At 38.9% G+C, this 23,245-nt stretch overlaps 5 protein-coding genes across 7 annotated transcripts in view; 2 read left to right on the top strand and 3 right to left on the bottom strand.

Annotated features, from left to right (window-relative positions):
• Positions 1-23,245, bottom strand: part of LOC134820056 (E3 ubiquitin-protein ligase RMND5A-like) — a 79,442-nt gene that overhangs the window by 44,788 nt on the left and 11,409 nt on the right. The window contains exons 2-7 of one of the 3 annotated variants that reach the window (XM_063830245.1): positions 3,637-3,762; positions 3,156-3,304; positions 2,122-2,188; positions 1,734-1,903; positions 1,358-1,455; positions 655-746 (exon numbers count right to left, since the gene is read on the bottom strand). The exons of the other annotated variants lie outside the window; for them this stretch is intronic. Coding sequence (XP_063686315.1) covers positions 655-746; positions 1,358-1,455; positions 1,734-1,903; positions 2,122-2,188; positions 3,156-3,304; positions 3,637-3,753 — 693 coding nt within the window. The 5' untranslated portion in view covers positions 3,754-3,762. The remainder of the gene's footprint in view (positions 1-654; positions 747-1,357; positions 1,456-1,733; positions 1,904-2,121; positions 2,189-3,155; positions 3,305-3,636; positions 3,763-23,245) is intronic. 3 annotated transcript variants of the gene reach the window in all.
• Positions 5,404-6,030, top strand: LOC134820165 (pentraxin-related protein PTX3-like). Its single transcript, XM_063830387.1, has one exon. The coding sequence runs from the start codon at positions 5,404-5,406 to the stop codon at positions 6,028-6,030; it is 627 nt and encodes a 208-aa protein (XP_063686457.1).
• LOC134820164 (uncharacterized) lies at positions 8,016-10,290 on the bottom strand. Its single transcript, XM_063830386.1, has 3 exons — positions 10,084-10,290; positions 9,544-9,647; positions 8,016-8,880 (listed from the first exon to the last, which is right to left on the bottom strand). Exons 1-3 carry the CDS (start codon positions 10,288-10,290, stop codon positions 8,358-8,360), a joined length of 834 nt encoding a protein of 277 aa, XP_063686456.1. The 3' UTR covers positions 8,016-8,357.
• On the bottom strand, positions 10,791-14,707 carry LOC134819450 (uncharacterized). Its single transcript, XM_063829406.1, has 9 exons — positions 14,573-14,707; positions 14,175-14,362; positions 13,840-13,999; positions 13,587-13,655; positions 13,100-13,332; positions 12,829-12,925; positions 11,899-12,015; positions 11,156-11,295; positions 10,791-10,990 (listed from the first exon to the last, which is right to left on the bottom strand). Exons 1-9 carry the CDS (start codon positions 14,616-14,618, stop codon positions 10,904-10,906), a joined length of 1,137 nt encoding a protein of 378 aa, XP_063685476.1. The 5' UTR covers positions 14,619-14,707; the 3' UTR covers positions 10,791-10,903.
• Positions 15,111-19,168, top strand: LOC134819962 (uncharacterized). The gene is made up of 11 exons (XM_063830129.1): positions 15,111-15,295; positions 15,523-15,746; positions 15,859-16,008; positions 16,135-16,261; positions 16,416-16,534; positions 16,675-16,929; positions 17,106-17,213; positions 17,426-17,671; positions 18,268-18,489; positions 18,669-18,791; positions 18,983-19,168. The coding sequence occupies exons 1-11, from the start codon at positions 15,126-15,128 to the stop codon at positions 19,093-19,095; spliced, it is 1,857 nt and encodes a 618-aa protein (XP_063686199.1). The 5' UTR covers positions 15,111-15,125; the 3' UTR covers positions 19,096-19,168.

Raw genomic sequence — 23,245 nt, 5'->3', positions numbered from 1 at the left:
ATGATCAACAAATCTGAAAGGAATTATATAGTAAGATAGTAGAGATTCGTACTATAAAAACTAAGCATTTAATAACACTAAAAGACGTAACTGAAACCACAAGGCAAAGTACACATAACCTATCGCACTATCTAGTACACACAACAACATGAGTACTACAAGTACACAATATCGTGAGGAGGAGCTGTAACATCATAGCGCTTCATCACATTATCATCATTATTATGTGTGTATAAATTAATTAATTAACAAAGTGTCAATCACTATAGCCTGCACTTGTCAGGCGGTGTAAATTACAGTGGGAACACAACCCCCCACGTTATTACTGACTAATAGATGTGAACTAAACACACCAAGTATTTATTAAATGTACATTTTGTTAAACCTTACAAATTAAGTTAAAACCACTACACGATACCTTAGCCTCATAAAATTATGTTGCTGAAATCTAAAATTGAGCAGCGTTTGCGGGCTAAAATCATCCGTTTTTAGAATCATGACCATTTGATGAGACAAACAACCTCATCGATACCAACTAGCTGCTTTTTACACAAATTATTATCCCATTCTCGCAATGAATAACATCATCTAAGACTTCATAATGATTATTATAGTCATAGAACTTAAATATTTAAATAGCTTTTAATTTCTCACGTTGTAGGTTGAGTTCTCAATACCAGTGGAAATGTACAGTAAGGAACCCATAAGTCTCTGTAGTTGTTTCTTGTGTGTATCCACAAACTGGCCTGATAGGATTATACCCTGGTTAGTTAACTGCCAGGGTCACGTGTTAGGTCACGTGTCATGGTCACGTGACAGCGCTAACACGTGTCCTACCGGTAGGACATATTATTCGAATTTCAGCTTTCCGCGACCCAAATTTCACAGTTTTGACTGAATTTTTCTTGAATGACCATCTTACAAGGTCACTGAGGATGGCTCAAGACACGATTGAGGTACTCAAAGTTCTATTCCCGAAGAAAGTTTTGATAAACGGAAAATCATCAGAATATAAAAAGAGATTTTGGAAGATTTTTGAAGAGGAGCTTTTCTGCTGTCCCCTTGACCGAAATTTCGTGGTTTTTACTGAAATTTTGACTAGTGACCAATCAGTGATATCGGTGAGAGTGACACAAGTCGCCATCAAGGTAGTAGGTACTGGAACCAGTATATCTGGAGAAACATTTGATAATAGTAATATATAGTAATATATTGATGGCATATGGTAATGAAAATTTTGAATATTACATGAATATATAATAATTTATTGAAATCAAACCGTTTGAAAGATCGATTTTTCATGATATTATAATCAAACGAAGAGAACAAAAGTTGTTTAAGTGTTTGGTAGCATTACCTAATATCTGAGCGTATGTAAGAGCTGCAGCGGTATTCCTTTCTTTTATAAGTGTTATGAAGTTTAGTCTGTGCAACATGAACTCGAGGGAACTACCTCTGAAATTGTGATGTATAGTTGTGCTGGTTAGCAAACATTACACACAATATTTTAAACACCTTACTCACTCCTATTACTTGACAATGAAAATTTTAAATTTTCATCAAGATGATCAAAAAGGCCACAAAGTCTATGAACTAGTAGGGGGAGGGGGTAGTAGGGGGGGGGTAGTAGGGGGAGGGGGTAGTAGGGGAGGGGGTAGTAGGGGGAGGGGGTAGTAGGGGGAGGGGGGGTAGTAGAGGGGGGAGGGGGTAGTAACTCGAAACTAACTATTTACCTCTTCTTAAGAGCAGGTCTGTTATTCTCGCACCACCGTAGAGCTGGTTCCAGATCTCTTCTCTTCAGACACCCCACTATTTGGTTGAGATCTACAAAAGGGCGCTTTCTGCACTCCTCTAACTGGTGACCACTCTCTGTGATAAACTTCTCTACTAGATCCAGATTACCCTGGGTGTTACGGGTGTTACAGCGGTAAGGGTGTTACAGTGTCAAAATTACACTGTTACAACTTACAGTGTTACAGCGTCACGGGTGTTACTGTGTTACAGCGTCACGAGTGTTACCGCGTTACAGCGTTGCAATGTTACAGTGTTACACACATAATTATAAGCGCCATGCAACTTGCAAGTAGAAACGATAAGTAGAAACCTAAAGTTAAAACTGACCTGTCTCAAGAAATGTTCACAAATGAGTTGATGGAGAAGATGTGAGTTTCTACCTGTTATGAGGTCTCTGAGGAAGATGTGGTTCACAATTACAATTCAGTACTTTGAACTTAGAACGAAACGAAACCCTTCAAATAATACAGGGTGGGCCAAAAGTCAGTACCCATACGTTGGCCTTTATAGCTCAGTCACTGAGTGCCCAATTTAAATACTTCTTTCTGGTATGACTTAGTACCACCACTGGTTCGAGGACTTTGTCAACTCGAAAAATATTCGCGTTCATTTTTTTTCAAATGGAGGTTCATTTTCACATTTATTTGATAGTTTGGATAGTCGGATCAAGCTAAATGTTATTGAATTGTGTTTGGCCATTCGAATTACGTTTGTCCTGAAAGAATTAGAACTGTAGCTTCTCAGATGACCGAGATATGAAGCATAACGAGTTTATTCATTACGTGTGATCAGGTGATTGGTTTACCTAATCACGTGATAAGGTGCCCCCGGTAACTACCCCGTTAAACATTATGGGAATTGTTAAGGGTGCCCAATTAAGGTGTCGTGTCACGGTGTCACATAATCACCCAGTCAATTTTGTTAACGAGATACAGAAAATGCTTGATAACTTCGTCATTTCTAATCCGTTTTGCCTTATGTTTTCAGATCATATGCAACATTTGATAATCTACCGTCTCTGAAAAAATTAGGCGTTCAGCATGTTCAGAGAAAACAATATAGGTGTTTTAATATTGAATGGGCGTGGTCTAAAATATTCGAATTTTCAAATTTTGACGACGGAATCCTCGAACCAGTAAGTACAGTATGCCATCTGCAAAGCAACAGCTCTCAAATATAAAACACGGCGGAGCTATTAAGGCCAACGTATGGGTACTGACTTTTGGCCCACCCTGTATCATAACACGATGATAATAACAGTTCTAGTCTTTGAGACTACCATCAGCACTGATCAAACTTAAATTATTGAAAATTAACCACCGAGTGTCCGAGTAACTAACAATTAATAAAAGCAAGCAAACCTGTTGGTGAAGAAAGATACATTCTCAGTGAGTTGTTTATCAATAACTTTCCCAAATCTACTGATGGAACCATGCCAGTCTTTGTGTGATACGGAGATATTGGTCAGTTCTGTCTTAACTTGGTTCAGATACCAATTACTGTCCAGGTCCTAAGAGGAGGAAGTCATAGTCACGTGACATGTTAATTTGTGACTAATATAGATTTAAATTATACGATTTTTAAAATTTCTACGTCATGTCAATCTACTAGATACTGTATAATAGCTAAGTGTTTGAACCCAAATACCGAATGTAGTCCTCATTAATTTAAATTGTTTTAAAGATCAGTAATAAAACTTTATAAGGGTAGTTGATGGTGGATTTGCTTGTTCTTTCTGGAAAAGTTCCGCAATATTTACACCTAATGTGATGAAACCAGTAGTATAACATTTGTGCAGCTCTTCATAAATTAAGTACATGTCTTCTAACTGTATGTAAAAACCTGATTATTTTCAATGGCAGCAATGAGATCGTCCATATTGGAGAGTCCTTCCTGTAGTTCTTTGTGTTTTGATTCCACTTTGAAAAACTCTTTTTGTAACACCGAAACTGCATCCATACTGTTATCCTATCATTGGTATATCATTATTAACAGACTACGGTTGTTATTTAATATAAAACTATTGAACTGTAGGCCTTACACTGTGCTTTCAGCAATACTCATACTATTATCCTAACATTGGTATTATATCAATATTAACAGACAACATTTGTTATTTCATAGTTAAATATAAAACTAGTCTGTAAATCATGACCTTAGACCAGCTATAGCAGCTGGCGAAAAATCATTCAGTTATATCATAATATAACTAGTTATTATATCATATCATAACACAGTTTTCATAAAAGTAACCCGTTTTAGAACATTCGGACTAACAATTATTACAATAATATACTGACCCTATATTTATTCAACATTAATGTGATTAGGGTCGTTCACATAATATTTATACGTAACCAATTTTTGGCCCATTTTTACCCCTCCCCCCACGGCCCTCCCCTCCGTAAATATTCTTGAAAATCTAATGTCTCAGGACACCCTGGACATAGTAGTAAGATTTTGAATGCAATAATTTTCTTTATACCCAGCCAGTGAAGATCCATAAGGTCATCCTCAAGATGGTCGTGTTAATTTAGTGGAACAAAACATTAACGGTCCTGAAGTTGTAAAGCTAAAGCATTACTTGAATTGAAATTTCACCCAGCAGGATGAAATTAACTCCATTGAACTGGAGGGTAAACCACGGTCAGATGGCTGACAAAGAAACACGTGAACTTTAACCACCTGCACTGTCGGTTATTGTTTGGAATAAATCTTAAATTTCCCTTGAAGAGGTAGTCAGACTAAATTAAATAAATGGTGAAAAGATTTAAGGATTTATTAGTTCATGAGCCTGTGTTTGTTCCTGGCCTTTATAACTCCAACTGGTGAGTAAATAAGTGAAGCAGGCACGTGCAGCTCCACTGTACCTTTTGTTAAACTAACTTTCTCGGAACCGAATCCTGCCCTTCCCTAGAAGTCGAACAAAAATTGAGAGCCTTTTTATTAGTGAACATGCGCTCTAAGAATTTGCACGTGTTGGAGCATTATTCTAGAAACAAAGAGCCTTTATCAATAAACGTACTGGTGGTTTGAAAGAGCCTGATAAGTTGACATGGTGTGGGGAGAGACTACGGTAAGACTGCTGTAGGCAGAGAGCCCTGTGGAGGCGGGATTGAGGAGAGTTACGAATATTATATAAGCAGTGGTCTGAGGTCCAGATATCAGAAGGTATAGTAGCCTTAGTTTTATTGGACTGTATCGTTATGACGTGTCAACTGTCAACCGGCAAGTTCCCATGCAACAATAATCAGCATCGTGATTGAAGGCAGGGTCATTTTATAATTGCTAGTGGTTTGTTACCTTCTCTTACAGTTGTTGAAACCCCGATTTAGCGTTATATTATAAATTAATAGGTCTGGTGGCATGGCTGTTAGATTTTTCTGTAACGTTCGGCATTTTGTTTAATTTTAATCAGGGTTTAACTGTATTCGGTTAAGAAAATTAGCTAATAGCTACCATTTAACTAACAATGATTGGTCCTCTTCTTTTTAATTTAAACAGACAAGCAATAATTAAACAATTAGGGTTTAAGCTAAAATAAGTTAAAATAACAAACGTATTTATAAATGATCAGTATTCACTATTCAGTAATCTTAAACCAGGATCATGTTTTTGCAACTCCTAACAGCCCTGCTAGCCCTCCATTGCACCATCCCCACTATATCGGCATCAGAGAGATCCTTAACAAAGGCACTGCAGTTCGGTAGCACTCTTGATGACTACATACAGTTTTCACCTGATATGAGCCAGGTCAAAGACTCCCTAACGGTGTGTTCATGGGTAAAGAAGCAGCTGACTGGCACCTACAGAACCTGGTTTAGCTACAAAACGTCCACACACAGTTACGAGATCCTAATATCGGATGCTGGTATCTACAACTGGATTCACAACATCTTCAACATCCTGAGAAGAGCTGTTACAGTACCCCTCAACACGTGGACTCATCAATGTCATAGTTGGTCAGCAAGCACTGGGACAATGAAAACCTACTATAATGGTACTCTGATAGGGTCTAAAAGTGTTTGGACCTCAGTTCCAATAGAAGAGGGGGGTGTCATCACTCTGGGACACGATGCTGCCAGCCCACATAACCATGAAATATTCGGTGGGCAGCTGATGAAACTAGATATATTTGGAAAAGTGCTCAGTTCAAAAGAAATTGCAGAGTTATACAACGCTGGTAGATGTTCAGATGTAGAAAAGAAGCACCAGGAAGTCAGGTTCATCACCTGACATTTTACCCTAACTATGATGTGGTGGCATTTCATACTTAACTAAAATTCAACTTTGAAAGTCAATAGATTATTAGTCACAACAAAATTATAGTTTAAGACATCCATTTCGCATTGTGTTTCCAATATTAGAATTTATGATATGTATTGATTGAATAATTGGTAATAAATTTAACTTTTGGTAATCTTGTTTTGCTCTTATGAGTGGGTCAATCATTTATTTTTAATTGTAGTTGACGAAATGAGAGTCTCCACTCAGTGTGTTAAAACATAATTCTTTGTCGACGTTTCGGCTACATGCCTTTGTCATAAACAGGACGTACTGATGTCCTGTTTATGACAAAGGCATGTAGCCGAAACGTCGACAAAGAATTATGTTTTAACACACTGAGTGGAGACTCTCATTTCGTCAACTACAATTAAAAATAAATTTAACTTTTGTTTTATTTAAAAAAAACTTTTGTTTTATTACCTGGGAGAGCATCCTGAGTCAGGACAGAACTGGTAATGTCTCAGAAGTGGATTCTGGGTGTCCTGCTGAAGAAGAAGAGGAGGAAGAAAAGGATGATTGTGAGTTTACTCACAGTATTTGGGACATACTCTATGATCAGACCTATTTTAACCAAACACTGACCGCCGAGAAACTTGCTGAAGTAAAGGATGCTTGGAACATGATAGTAAAAAATGCTTCGAACATGATGGGTAAGTGCATGTTGAGTAAAAAGTAAAAAAACCATATTTGTATTTATTATAACTACGTTATTGCACGTGGAATAATTCATTTTATGCAATTAACTAAGTTATTGATTTTCAGATCGTTTTGTCGGTTCCAGGATCACAGAGGATGTTATAGATCATTTCAAGATAAATCATCCTATGCAAGTAGAGGAAGATGACAGCAGCTAGAGAACCGAAGTTAGGAGGAGCATTAACCGGTAAGTTAATTTTGGTAATATTCGATAATTATGAATAGTATAGTTATCGTTAATTCAGTTTGCTGATTTACAATTATCAGATTGTTTATTAGTGTAAATATTACTGGTCATCACACCAGTGAATCGTCTCTACTCTCTGGCTTGTAACATTTCTCGTATTAATAAACAGATAAACTACACGAGTGCAGTGAATTGAAGTTAAACCACCTTAATCGATATCAAACCTTCAGGTCCTACTAAAATTTACTATGTTCTTCCTATGGCTGCCTGGTTACTAATTTGGAGACGAGGATCTACTTTCTCTGATACGTATCATGGGATTAGTCTGTTTTCAGGGATTTGCTTTGCGAACTTAACCGGTTGTCATAACATTAACCCGTTTTAGAACATTGAAATGAAATGAAAACATAAATGTATTATCGATTATTATAGAGTAGAGATTAAAAATTATCCTTTGTTTAATTTGTCCAATTAAATGCTTTCATTTCTTTTAATTTAGTTATTCCAATCTAAAAATTGTGTGAACATTATATGTATATTCAAATCCTTCGGCTTCCTGTAATTGGCTGGTTACACCCGTGTAACAATTATGGCTGTTGGAATGTCCGAATTAAAATAAGTGTTAGACGAAAAATTTTGTTGATGACAACATTACTGAAATGTTACCGAACCATATATTTATGGTAAATCAAGCATTTTCAAGCATTAAACTGTTTCTTCAAGGGGCCAGAGAAGGGGCGGGGCACTCTAGAAGCTGAAACAGTTGACAACTGGTGGGCAGTTATAACTTCATTGCTTGAAAACTGATCCTACTGGCTCAGAGTCACGCGTGATCACGGAGCAGAGTCACGTGTGATCACGGAGCAGTATCTAAACAGTTTAGGTACCCTAAACAGTTTAGGTACCCAAAGTTTAGGCTAAACTCCATGTGTGAGATTACCTCCTACTGCAGCCCAAATTAACTGCAAGTTACTGTGCTCTGTTCAGCTCTTAAATATACAATTGAAACGTCATTAACTCTTTATTTGTGATCAATTTTCTTCAAATTAAAACAAGATGTTGTATACATAAATCATAAATACAGTTGTATTATAGCTATAAGATATAACCTGGATTCAAAATTACCAACGAATGAAGAAAACATTTCACATTTCACATTTAACATTTCACATTTCACATTTCACAACTTCCACTAAAACCCTAGCAGGAATACCAGATTAAATAATACCGTATGCTTATCATGTCATGAATAGTGGACTGTGTTTTATAAACTGAAATAATATCACGCACTAATACAGCCACAGACGTTGAAATTAACGTTGATCATGATTATAATCATTATTATATTATTAATAAATAATAAATATAGAGCTCTATTTTAACTAGTTAAATATTAATAGCTAACGTCCTTGCCATCCCTGAAGTACAAACATTTGCCATGTTCCTCCTCACCAGCAGAGTGTACCACTTTAGCAATCAGATCACGTGTCATAGTGACGTCATACTTCTCCCCAGTGACGTCACTGTCCTCCTGGCACTCAGCCAGTTCCTGTCTTGTGACGTGAGGAGTATCCGTAATGACAGCAAACGCTAAAATACCGTCCTTCCTCTTGTTAAACTCGTAAGACATTGTCCTCATGCTCATTATCATAGCTGCTAGGCTAGCGGAGTACGCGTACATGTTTCCGCGTGTGTCCGGGAAGTGGTCTCCAAGTGTGCCTGCTTCGCTGATCATGTGGACGATAGCAGCGCGCCGTCTGTTCAGAGTTTGAGAGGAGTTAGCGTGACTTGCACGCTGTAGCGCAGGGTAGAACAGCTTACTTAGTAGCACCGGGACAACACAATTGTGGTGGAATGTGCGTGCTAACACTTCCTCTGTTACATCTTCTAGCTGGGACTCTGCGTCTTCTTCACACCTGTTGAGGGGAGATTATACTAAACAGATCACTTCAATGGTAATGAGTAAGATAAAAGAAGAGTGCGTTAGAAAAGATAAAGTGATTCTGAGAGAATAAAAGCAGGATTTTGAACAGACTCTTGGAACACAGAGAGAGAGAGAGAGAGAGAGAGAGAGAGAGAGAGAGAGAGAGAGAGAGAGAGAGAGAGAGAGAGAGAGGAGAGAGAGAGAGAGAGAGAGAGAGAGAGAGAGAGAGAGAGAGAGAGAGAGAGAGAGAGAGAGAGAGAGAGAGAGAGAGAGAGAGAGAGAGAGAGAGAGAGAGAGAGAGAGAGAGAGAGAGAGAGAGAGAGAGAGAGAGAGAGAGAGAGAGAGAGAGAGAGAGAGAGAGAGAGAGAGAGAGAGAGAGAGAGAGAGAGAGAGAGAGAGAGAGAGAGAGAGAGAGAGAGAGAGAGAGAGAGAGAGAGAGAGAGAGAGAGAGAGAGAGAGAGAGAGAGAGAGAGAGAGAGAGAGAGAGAGAGAGAGAGAGAGGTTACTGAATAGTTACTGTTAAAGTAAGTACTTAATCTAAAGTAAGACTAAAGTAAGACTAATAAGTAAGACTAAAGTAAGACTAATAAGTAAGACTAAAGTAAGACTAAAGTAAGACTAATAAGTAAGACTAATAAGTAAGACTTATAATTACCAGTCAGGACAAGTGTAGACGAGGTTAACTCCGGAATCACCACATTCCTCTGTTATCTCCTCTACAACTCTCCTCATTTCCTCCTCCTCTTTCACATCGTATACCTTGACACAACACGTCAATTACCAAGTTACGAGTATAGCATAGTGATTTTTATGTTATACGGGACTCAATTGCAATAAGCAATGTTCGATTTTATAGTGTGAAAACCCTTTGTCTGGCAACCAGTCGTTTTACAGATGGTAGATACAGTTTGTTAATTCACGTGAAGAGTCCGGTTGTAGATCAACATTATCCGTTTCAACATGGCATTAGTATACACATTAATTATTATCATACATAAATCTATTACAATTATCAAGGACTTATGTAATGGAATGGGAAAGTTCTAACCTGGTCTAGCTAGTCCACGCAGTTACATAAAATGTAGACTTTGTCTGATTTATGAATGAAAAGCTCTCACAGACTGATGTTAATAAGTTTAAGTTATTAAAGTTATGTATGTATGTATTAAAGTTAATTACTGAGATGAGATCTCACCTTGACAGAGCAAGCAGCAGGATGAGCCCTGGCTAGTTCTCTAAGTCTTGTAACATTAGGAGATCCTACAGTATCTCTAGGTACCAGTGCGTAGTGGACACAGGGGCGGGCAGGGTTCCCTTTCACTGCGTACTCCACAATACGCGCAGTGCTGGACAGCCCGTAGTCGGTGTGCGCGTGTGCGCAAACTGAGGTCCACTGAGACATGGTGAGACACAGAGCAGATGAAAGAAAGTGAGAAAGTAAAAGAACTAGAAAATTCTAGCGTTAAACTAGAAAAATGCAATAGAAACAGAGTGAGAGAGTACTCTATATCAAAAGAAGGGGGCAATCTCCCTAAATCACAATACTACTGTCAAAGTAGTTGGAGCGTCCTCATTGGTTCTCATCTACCGTTCTAGACTCTGATTGGTTCTCATCTACCGTTCTGGACTCTGATTGGCTGAATGGACTGTATTCTTCAGTGGTATTAGTTACCACTAAAATATGTACTGTAGTGTTATAGTGGTGTGTTTTACGTGGAGAAATGCTTACTCGTGTGTGTAACTGATACTATTTACATTCTCTATATGATTACTGGGCATTTGGTTTATTTTGCAATTATTTTTATACTTCACAGTACAATTACCATAATAGCATAGACATATTATCGCGATGAAGTTAAGGAAACGACTGCACATTTTGATTGGCCCTGCACAATGAAACAGTTTTACAGCAACAAGAATAATAATATGAACAAATAATCACAAAGTAGATACTATCAAGCTCACATCACATCAAGGATCTTGTTATCTTGGTCAGACTCTTGTTCATTACTTGTCTAGCACATGTGGACATGTTTGCAGGAGCCGTCAGGACATCTTGTTGTTCCACTGGGACATCCATCGTTATCATCAGTAGGCCCAACCTGGGGGATAGAAGGAATCAAGAGAGGTTTATATTTATTATTACATAATAATATTGTAATGTGGTAGAGCTGATAATAACACATACTTTATTACTAATAATACATTTGAATGAGCTCTGAGCTAATTAGTAAATCAATTATTTCGCAATGTAATTAACTAATTACCTCAGTAGTGACGGGTGCATCAGTGGGAGGAAGGGTAGGTTCAGAACCGTCAGCAGAGAAGATGGGATAGTAAGCAAAGTCTCCTGCTCTACACACACTGTTTCTCAGACCTCGGGAGATCTTAATGAAACCTCCGTCACCTGAACAGCTTGTTTTAGGAAACTAGGATATTAGTAGATGTGGAGTAGATATTAGTAGATGTGGAGTAGATATTAGTAGATGTGGAGTAGATATTAGTAGATGTGGAGTAGATATTAGTAGATGTGGAGTAGATATTAGTAGATGTGGAGTAGATATTAGTAGATGTGGAATAGATATTAGTAGATGTGGAGTAGATATTAGTAGATGTGGAGTAGATATTAGTAGATGTGGAGTAGATATTAGTAGATGTGGAGTAGATATTAGTAGATGTGGAGTAGATATTAGTAGATGTGGAGTAGATATTAGTAGATGTGGAATAGATATTAGTAGATGTGGAGTAGATATTAGTAGATGTGGAATAGATATTAGTAGATGTGGAGTAGATATTAGTAGATGTGGAATAGATATAATTAGTAGATGTGTGGAGTTAGCGCTGATAATAATATATTGTGAGCCAGAATCCAACTTCATTTATTAAAAGATTGACCATATCATCAATTAGATGGGCAATAGCATAAAGTACTAGATAAAATAGAAACTAGTACAGTGTTATCTAGTGTTATAATGTAGTTTTATCTAGTGTTATGTTGTTATGTACGTACCCCATGTTTTTCCCCAGCTGTTCTTGATAACGAAGAAGTTAGTTCCGTACGCTACAGCAGTGAGAGCGTGGTTGGGAGACCAGTTACACTGACAATCACCTACTCCAGTGTAGATACCTGACAATACATCAGTGTTACAGTGTCACAGTGTTACAGTGTTACATTGGTACAGTGGTACAGTTATACAGTGTTACAGTGTCATAGTGTTACAGTGTTACAGTGTTGCAGTGTTGCAGTGTTACAGTGTTGCAGTGCTACAGTGTTGTAACAGTGTTACAGTGTCGTAACAGTGTTACAGTGTTACAGTGTTATAGTGTTATAGTGTTACAGTGTCACAGTGCAAGTGTTACAGTGTTACAGTGTCACAGTGCAAGTGTTACAGTGTTACAGTGTTGTAACCGTGTTACAGTGTTACAGTGTTGTAACCGTGTTACAGTGTTACAGTGTTACAGTGTTGTAACAGTGTTACAATGTTACAGTGTCACAGTGCAAGTGTTACAATGTTACAGTGTTACAGTGTCACAGTGCAAGTGTTACAGTGTTAAAGTGTTACAGTGTCACAGTGCAAGTGTTACAGTGTTGTAACCGTGTTACAGTGTTACAGTGTTACAGTGTTGTAACAGTGTTACAGTGTCACAGTGTCACAGTGTCACCGTGTTACAGTGTTAAAGTGTTGTAACAGTGTTATAGTGTTACAGTGTTGTAACAGTGTTACAGTGTCACAGTGTTACAGTGTTACAGTGTTGTAACAGTGTTATAGTGTTACAGTGTTACAGTGTTACAGTGTTACAGTGTCACAGTGTTACAGTGTTACAGTGCAGCATTTAGGGAGGGGAGTCTCCGACATTGTAGACCAGTTGGCACAAGTCATTTAATAATATTATCATTTACAAACTGGGATAGAAATTAGTAATCAATAATTTGACGTACCAGAGCTGTAGCTGTAGAAATCTCCGTTAGAGAGCATAGCAACTGATACAGGGGAGATAGCTAGAGCACCAGCTAGGGCATCATCACCTTTATCAACCTGTCCGACAATTAGTTAACAATAAATTTTGGTATTAATGAGGGTCATTATTCAAACGCTCGGAAAAGTCTTATCAAGCTTTTTAAATGATGATACGAAGCTTGGTTAACAGATATCTCTCAACTAACACACCAATAAAACAAGGCCCCCCCCCCCCCCCCCCCAAAAACAAACCTGAACGTAGCTGGTAAGTCTGGCAGTTCCCAGATCATTAGTGACACCTCCCATCTTACAGTCCCCATCATCAGCACGGTACGGGTAGTTAGCTTCACGTGCCAGACGGGCACTCTCCTTCACATAGTTGAAGGAGTCGTAGTACCAGCCTCCACCACAACCATCGTATCCTGGGTACATGGTCTCGTAGGTACAGTCCAGCAGCTCCTGTTCACTGAACACCTTCAGTACACCTGGAGAGAGGGTGGGTAGTGAGTCTTGGGAGGGTGGGTAGTGAGTCAGGAGAGAGGGTGGGTAGTGAGTCTTGGAAGGGTTTATATAGAGGTGGCGACCCTCCAGTTGGGGAGTGTCCTACTGGAGTCTTGGGAGGGTGTTTTCCAGGTTATTATTTAAATTAACAAAGGATCAAAACTAAATTATCACTTGGACAGTTCTGTAACACTTCATATCATAGTGTTTTAAATGATATAGTTTTAAATGTACTGACTTGTGGCAACAGAGTACGCTCCCTCAATAGCTCCAATAGCAGAGAATGTCCAGCAGGATCCGCACTGTCCTGAAATAGGAATCTGTAAACTATGTGCGGAATGAATTTGATCGTGAAGGTAAACATACCGTCATTAATTGTAATACCTTAGACAGTGATTTCATCAAATAATTCTAATAAACATATTTTGAAAAACGCTAATTTGAAAGTACGATTCATCACATTCCTGAGTAAGTGCAGCTAATAACCCAACCTTGGTTTTTAACTCCAGTAACAGCGTTATGATCCCTCCAGTCCTTAGCAGCAGGAGCTCCAACACTGCTGGAGAGAAGGGGAGCGGAGGAGAAGTTGTTGTCTGTTACATTCTGGAGACCGGTGTAGGCAGACCTCTCCGAGTCTGAGAGATCTGTGAACTGGGGGGGGGGGGGGGGTTAATATTTGGTAATCCGTCAACTCAATGCACAGGAAGATTTAGAATTATGTTCAAAACAACACGTGAGTGAATTTTCACAAAAAATACTTAAAAACGAACTGGAGCTTTGAAGGGATAACATCGATAATAAGACGAAGAAATGTGCTATAACTAACCATGTTTTCAGCGCAATTATAACTGCTATCTCTCTCGTTACACTCCACTATTTTCTTGAGGTTGTCCCTAAAAACCCTGAGTCTGTACCTTATCTCTCCAGGACCATAGTCCCTGCCTTGTGCTGCTGAGAACCTCTTGAACTCGGCGTTGAGTAGACCTGGTGACTCCAGCACTCCTCGGTTGGGAACTAAGAGGGTGAAGTTAGGGACCGGATAGGAGCACTGTTTTAGATAGAGTTATTTTCTGAAATCTATTTTTAAGTTTCTAAAAGAACTGTGTTGTGTTTGTAGTAAGACTGCAACTGTAAATTAAGGGATTTTTGCTTGCAATCATAAGTGATAATATTATATCTTAGGCACGTAAAACAAAAAAACAAGGTATGATTAAGTCCACTTACCAGCTGAGATTGCACACACGGATGCTAACAAAAGGAAAATCATCATCACGAAGAGAAAAAACTTTCAAAGTCGATGTAAAAACTGGACAAGCGCTGCCATATTTATAGAGCGGAGAATGAGAATTACTCTCCGACAATTGGAGCAAGGAGGCGAAGCAAACGAATTTAGCAAGTTAGCAATAATCTCAAGCTGCTGCACTAAATTAGCGGGAAAACAAGAGAATCGCGAGTTTATTCGGACAATATCTAATTAGCATCAATCCAAGAGGAGGTTCCCATTGTTCAACGGAACGGAGTAACTCATTTAATTGACGGTGATTGTGTCTAACCAACTCGATAAGCACGAATGAGAATAAAAGAACTTCTTCTAATGAACTCACTAATAAAAGTTACCCTAGATTATGTGACAGTTGTGACACCCCCGCTTTGGATCGAGATTTGTAAAATCGATTAGCATGACGAACATCTGTAGGTCGGCGTGAGTTACAGCCCTTCTTTAGAACCGTATAAATATCTAATAGCGAGTCAATGTTTCATACTTAGATTTGGCGAGATGATTGCACTTTTCGTGTTGTGTTTCTCCGTGGTGTCTGCGGGACCCAGTGTCCTTAGAAATGTTCTGGATTCCCCGTCCGGGCTAGCAGCAATGTTCAAGCAACATGTCAGTTCCCAGGGTAAATACTACGCTCCGTCCGAGATGAACTTCAGGCTTAGAGTCTTCAGGTATGATTTACTGCAATGAGCTGCTCTTTTTATTTGTTTCACTTTCAAGCTTTTTTGTTTTAAATTAATATTATTCTTCTTTATGATGAGTCATGTCATTGACAGAGCAATTCAATATGAGCCGGAAATTAGGAACTGAGTGACAGTAATCTAAGAGTTCTATGAGAAACATCGAACTAAACAAGTTTCTAAATCTTAAATGATATAAACTAAGTATACCTCTTTAGGACCAACATCCAGGAGATTGTGGACTGCAATGAGAAACAAGCCTACTCATGTGAAGTAAACCAGTTCTCAGACCTCACAGCTCAGGAGAGGAAACGATTCCTAGGTCTGAAGAACATGACAGACAGTTTCTCACCCAAGACAAAGCCAAGATCACAGGGTCTACGAGCATCAACCAGTGTTGATTGGAGAGAATCCGGAGCTGTTACTAATGTCAAGGACCAAGGTAACACTAACATTTGTTTAACTTTTGTTAAAGAATTAACATTTTTAATAAACACTTAATCTGAACTGTTGACTCTATTTAAAACGTTTTCTTAATAAACAAAACAATCTAGGAGAGTGTGGATCTTGCTACGTATTCTCTGCTGCCGGATCTCTAGAGGGAGCTTACAAGATCTCCACTGGAGTTCTCAAGTCCTTCTCTGAGCAGGAACTTCTGGACTGCACTTACGAGGCTGTGTATAATGACTATGATGGATGTGATGGTGAGATTTATTGACAACTTTCTAAATAGGCTAAAAGGTATAATTACTAATAAGATTCACAATAATTATTATTTAAGATTTATAATTGGATACTAGGAAACTGTGCTGCTAACGTTTCAATTTCAGGTGGTTGGTACAATGATGCATGGGATTACGTCAGAAGATCAAAGCATCTCTCATTAGACTCAGACTACAAATATGTTGGCAAGGATGGGAAGTGTAACAAAGATGCACCAAATTCCCTGACAGAAGGGTAAGAATTCAATCTTTTATATTGCAGTATACCAGTACACAAGACCATCATTTTCAGAGCCAAAAACGTTCATGACAAAATTAGATTTCATGGCATTTAAGAGTTAGAATGACCATAATATTTCCAGTAGTTAACCCACACATTGCCCTACCAGGTCCATCAAGAAGTACGTGGAAGCAGTTGCCGGTGATGACAACCTCGCCTCAGCTATTGCAATTACACCTGTGTCAGTAGCAATGATCTTTACTGGAGACGCTTTCCAATACAAATCAGGTAGAGCACAAGATTTTAAACCAGAAAGATCAATTTGAATACTCTTTAACCAGAAAGCTAACAAAGCTCAAGACAAACTTAGAATCAAACTTAGATCAATGTACAGTTCATTGATCCATAAAGTACCCCAAAAAATTCAGGTGTATACGATGGTCTAAAGGACTGTTCCTGCGAGTTTGACCCAACAAACCACGCCCTTGTAGCAGTTGCGTTCACTCCTGACACCTTCGTCATCAAGAATAGTTGGGGGGCAAGTTGGGGAGATAACGGTTACATAACCATCAGCAGAGGTCTCAACACATGCCGGGTATCTGACTATGTTTACTATCCAGTGGTGAGAGCAAGTGATGAACCGACCAACGAACCACCAACTTTTATACCAACACCTGGACCAAGTAAGGAACGTAACTTGTAGCTGTGATAAGGTTCATTGCTTTCATAAGTTCATAATATACGTAATGATTATAAGCCTATATATATCATAATTAATACATAAGTTCGCAATATTATTTCAAACGATGTTAGATCTATGTTAAACAATGCGAAATTTTAATTTTGAAAATACCATCAGATTGCAGGGATTCAAACCCTAACTGTGACATGTGGTTTGGATGGGGTGAATGTTACAATAACCCAGGTTACATGCTGGAGGGTTGTGCCAGATCCTGTCATCAGTGCGGTCAGTAACTTGAAATGTCTTCTTTTCTTAAATAGTTGAATGATTTCCAAAGACTTAGTATTATCCATATCTTCAGTGCTATAGATCTGAATTTGTGATCTTAAATAATCTTGCATTTATCAAATTAAATCTGTATTTATAGTCATATTTTGTAGAACAATATCAATAGAACACATGACAGTAAGGTTAAATGTAAAAATTCTCCTCCCCAGTGTGTGGTGACAACCATGAACGTTGCGACCGATGGGCTAGTGAAGGTGAATGTGATGCTAACCCTGACTGGATGAACATTCACTGCCGAAAGGCTTGCAAAATCTGTGATGATTCGAACCCAACACCACAGCCGACACCAAAACCCTCTCCTGGACCTACTTCTGATCCCACACCAAAGCCTACACCTGGACCCACTCCTGACCCACCAACACCAACCATTGAACCCAAACCCACTCCTAGCCCTGGTATAGTATTTCTGTTTGTTTCAAATTCTTCCACATTGTTTATTCTAGATACTATTTATTATACAGGAGGGGACACAAGTTAGTACCCATAGGTTGGCCTTAATAGCTCAGTCACTCAGTCACTGAGTGCCCAATTGAAATAATTCTTTCTGGTATGACTTGCTACTACCACTGGTTCAAGGAATTTGTCAAATCGAAAAATATTTGTGTTCACTTTTTTCAAATGAAGGTTCATTTTCGCATTTATTTGATAGTTTGGATAGTCAGGTCGAGCCAAATTTTATTGAATTATGTTTGGCCATTTAAATTATGTTTGTCCTGAAAAAAATGAGAGTTCTAGCTTCTCAAATGACCGAGATATGAAGCATAACGAGTTTATTCATTGCCTGTGATCAGGGGATTGGGAATCGTGCAGAGAGCCACATTACGGTGTCGTAATTATAAAATTCGGCTGTGTATAAGACCCAACGTATGGGTACTGACTTTTGCCCCCCCCCCCCCCCCCCCTGGACATTTTACGTACAAATTTGTGTGTTTCCTATATTGAAAAGTGCAACGTGACTGAACATCAAAATTATATTAAACTTTACCTTTAGACTGCAAAGACAAGAGTAGTGATTGCCCACAGCGAGCACTAGCAGGGGAATGCTACACAGCCCGTGATTGGGACGCCATCTTCGAGGAATGTCCTCTATCCTGTCATCAGTGTCTCTGTGGAGACAACCACAAAGACTGTCCTAGCTGGACAGAAAATAACCAGTGTGCAGAGAATCCAGGATGGTTGCTGAGACAATGTAGAAAATCGTGCAAACAGTGCTGTAAGTTAACACATTGACACTTTTCCTACTTATCTATTAATTTGTGTCTTCTTGAACCCATCACAAAACAAGCCCATATCAGAGAAATCATATAAAATGTGATATTATATAGTTTGCTTCATTCTATACTAGTAGTATAGTCCTGCTGTACTTATACTTATTACAATGCAATATTTCAGCTTCTGAGGCATGTAAAGATAAAGACGACAAGTGCCCACAATTAGCCAAAGCTGGAGAATGTTATACTCACTACCCATGGTCAGACATGTTTGAAAAATGTCCAAAATCATGCCATCAGTGTGGTGAGTAACCCAAAAATTACAAATCTTGGATATTGAAATCAAATGAACTATTTCTATTACTGCAAGATGAAATGGGTAACGAGGTCTAATTGAAAAACAAAAACATTGAATTATATTATCATGTTTGGGTAAAATGAGATTTCAAAATGCAATTTACCAGAAATAAGCCTATTGAAACAAAAATATTTCAGAATGTGGAGACAACTTCTCAGCTTGTGAAGAATTTGCAAACAGAGGCGACTGCAGTGCATCCAAAGACTGGATGTCACATCACTGTAAAAAAGCTTGTGGATTCTGCATCTAGTTTATAATTGTATCAAAACTCATTCAGAGTATTGGTAGAATTTCTGTATTGATCTTATGAATTGGAAAAAAAAGTGTTTGACTGCTAAATACTCAGAATGCAATAAGAATTCATCAAACAAAATATGATAATTGACAAACAAAGCAAATTTTTTTATATGGCTCCCTTAAAATGCTTCCCTGAAGAGTGGAGAGTTATGGGCAAAAACTGCTTGGATTACGAGACAGTCTACAGGCTAGTGAAACGCAAATTCGATCGTTTAGGGTTATGGTTAGGGTTAAGTGGTTGGGGTTATTATTAGGGTTAGGGTTTGTGTAAAACCGTTTTTTGTTTGGCTGCGTAAAAACCGTCAGGTTTTTTTTTCGAAATAATAATAATAATAATTCTATACAGTTACATAATTGAAACAATTATGGCCCCTTATTGTGGGCAGAGTATGTGTCTTTATTGAATTGTCCTGATATAAACTTATCTGAGTGACTGCATCAAAATAATTTAAGGTGAGTTCTCTTAAAACTTTAAGACAATAGGAATAAATACTAGGACCTAATATAATAAAATGAAAACAAAATGCAGCCATCTAATTTATTGTTGAGCTTTCTCTTCTCCTACGGTTGACTAGAGGAACCATCTTTGGCGAATATTAGGAACTTAGACCATTACAAATACCGTGCTGTAAGTTTGCAAGGCATGTGGACTAAGTGGGTCGAGAGTACTCAACTTGAAAGTGGGTGTTGAGAATCCTCAACTATACTAAAGATAATGATGTTCAGAAGATGAGGCAGTAGAGTGAGTAGTAGAGGCTGAAGAAGAATAAATGTCACAAGAGATGAGCACTATAATAATCATCTTTATGATAGTTCACCAATGGCAATTTGTGCTAGAGAGCGGAAGGCAGTGATGCTGTTATCACTATCATCTCTTAAGATAGACCATGATGGTTGGTCATCAAAGGAATGGTCCTGCAGGGTTTCCCTGTAAGAGCAGCTGCACAGTGGACAGTAGAAGAGTCTGTGATAATTGGTGTCCAATACCTTACAATTTGGACACTGAGGGTCGCAGTTGTTGGCTACCCTTGCCTGGAAGGCTGCAAAGGTGATGTCATGGCCATGTAGGAGAGACATAACCTTAGTATCCGTGTTTCTGCTTGAGTAGCGAGGAAATAATCGTTTGCTCCTTTCATCAATGTTATCCAGTATCTGACCCTCACTCTGATTTATTCTTGGGTTCAGCAGGAGATGTTTATTCCAAGTAAACTCCATGAAGCGGATTATTTCTTCTTTTGAGTAGCTGACAACATCGTTCTGGACACTAGTCAGAAGGTCTATTTTGCTTCTGTTTAGTTCTTTGGACCCAGTTTTCCACGTTAGAAACTTACGTATCTCGTCAATATGGTGCTGGTATCGGTGGGCCTTTGCCTCCTCTAGCTGCAAGATGAGCCCTTGCATAAATGGGTCACTTGTAAGTGCTTTTATTATAAATTTTATAGTGACCATCTTGTAGGATATCTCAAGGGGTGGAATCCCAAGCGCAACAGAGGTCAAATCTTTGGGAGGATGGTGAGTGGCCCCGCTTATCTTCAAGAGGACCCTGGCATAAAAGTCTTTGAAAGTGTCGAGGTTATCTTTTAGCCATATAGGAGCAGCATATAGAAGTTTTGTGAGTACCACTGTTCTGAAGAGCATTCTGAGTGAGCTTGTATTCAGACCTCTGTGGCGGGTGGAGTTTTGGGTGATCCTGTGCCAGGCAAACCAGCATTGCTTGAGTTTGAATTTTGCGTGACCCTTGAATGTGAGCTTGTTGTCGATTGTTAATCCGAGAACAGTTGATTGATACGTATAGGTTATGGGTCTGCTGCCAATAATTAACGGACTTAAGGTTGTGACATCAGGTGCAGTTGAGGATGCTGGTGCGATCATTATGCACTCGGTTTTGTTTTTATCACAGTTCGGGATTAGTTTCCATTTACTGCACCAGACATGAAGGTATTTGCACATCAGCTGCATTATCCGGTGAGCACATATAGGATCCATGTGGGATACTGCTATGCTTCCATCGTCCGCATATTTGAATAGACTTGAGTTAGAGCTGCATTCCAGTGGAAGCTGGTCCTTACATAACATATCCGAGATGTAGAGGATAAATAGCAGAGGTGCAAGGACAGAGCCTTGGGGAAGCCCAAACCATCCACATGAGCGTTGGAATCCGAGACTGTTGTCAACCCTTAGCCGTACTTTGCGACATAACAGGAAGTTATTGATTATCCGCAAGATTTTTCCTTGTATTTGGTATTTGTTGAGCTTGAAAACCAGGCCTTTCACCCATACACTATCAAATGCTTTACTAAAGTCGATACATAGTAGGAAAGTAGTGAGTTTTTTCCTCTTGCATGCATCTAGAGTAGCAATTAATTTATAAAGATACCTTGCAGTATTTCTTTGAGGTCTAAAGCCTTCTTGTTCTTCGTCGAGTAAGCCCTCTAGTTCACAATGGAGCTTTATTCTTCGTTCCAAGATCTTTTCTAGAAGCTTTCCAACATACGATGATATCGATATTGGTCTGTAAGCAGAGGGGTTCATGTAATTATCCTTCCCATCCTTTTTGATGAAAGTGACATTGGATACGTCCCAGACCCATATACCAGTGTCAAGGACAAGATCAAAAAGTTTTGTTAGGATATGAAGAGCTGACACAGGCAGATGTTTAAGGATTCTTGGATGAAGATCGTCAGTGTCAAAACTTTTAGCACTGCTATTTTGAGCCTTCAGTGCCGAGGTAACTTCCTCTAGGCCTATTTTTCCATTCAAGTGATCATTAATTACTGGGTCTAGTTGGTCAGAAGAGAACTGGGTGGATATAATGTTGTCATAGCAGCTATCGATATCCTGTTCGAAAATACGATCAAAACTGCCTCCATTCATGTGTTCACCAGAGAAGAATGATTTGTACAGGATGTTTTCTTTCTGAGTTCTGTCAGAGTGGAGAATGCCACCATCCATGAGGTTTCCCATGTACTCGTTAGACTTATTGGTCAATGTCTTCTTATAATTTTTCCAGAATGTTTGAGATTGTGCAACATTGAGATTTTCCAGTTTTTGATGAATCCATTTGTTTTTTTCGGATATCAAGGTATTAGAGAACTCCTCCTTTGCTTGTTTGTGGAGGGAGACGTTAAGCGGTGTGTAGCTGGTTTTCATCGTTTCCTGCGCAGCTTGAAGAGTTCGTGAGAGGTCTGTAAGGAGAGAGTTCCAAAAAGGTTTTGAGTGGATGCTGGCTTTCTTGAGAGGGATCCACTGATTACCAATTGCAGATAAAGTGTTTTTGAAGTCTTGCCACAGCTTTAGAGGGTCTATGTAAGAGTTGATCCTACCAGTTATTCCAAGGAGAAGGGACCTGTTTAGTGATTCACGCCAAGCATTCCAGTCTGTTTTTTCAAGGTCCCAGTAAAGAAGAGGAGATGCAATTTGAGCAGTTTGTGCATGACAGAATTGGTGGATGATTGGTAAGTGACCTCTATTAGGAGCACCTGTGAAAAGTTCACTTTCACTGTCAATACTGGACGATTGGTATAGCCTACATACTTTGCCCTTCAACAAAGCAAGGTCAATGATACTCCCACCATTATGGGAGACAAATGTATTGGTATTCGGAGTAATGCATGTCAGATTATGCTGACCAATAAATGAGTTCAGCTGTCTTCCACGATCGGTTGAGATGATATCTCCCCAGGAGATGTGTCTGCTGTTGAAGTCACCGATAATTATTATATCTTTGATATTGAGCTTGGAGCAGTATTGTAGAGCTTTAGTGATGTTGGTTAGTGCTGAGCTCAAATTGTTTGGAGAGGTTAGGGAGTGGTTTACGTATATGTTACCTATCATAACTACCGTTGAATTGTACCTAACTGTGACCCAAAGCGCATCAGTGGTTGTGTCTTGAAGCTCACTGATTTGTTGTGGAACAAGTCTTGGGGCAACACTGGTGGACACTCCTCTGCTGTTGTTCACCGAAAATGTGTCGAGATTATGAAAGGTATTTAAGTGGGGTTTGGAGTTATCCAACAAAGTTTCCTGTAGAGCCAAAATGTCATTTTTGAACTTAAAGTTGAATCTATCAATTGCTGTAATAGACCTGTTTGATAGCCCACTGA

This window comes from Bolinopsis microptera, chromosome 8 (assembly GCF_026151205.1).
Source record: "Bolinopsis microptera isolate Bmic1 chromosome 8, MBARI_Bmic_1.0, whole genome shotgun sequence".
Taxonomy (NCBI): Eukaryota; Metazoa; Ctenophora; class Tentaculata; order Lobata; family Bolinopsidae; genus Bolinopsis; species Bolinopsis microptera.
Note: the sequence above shows the minus strand (reverse complement) of the source record. Positions and strands in the feature narration are given on the sequence as shown.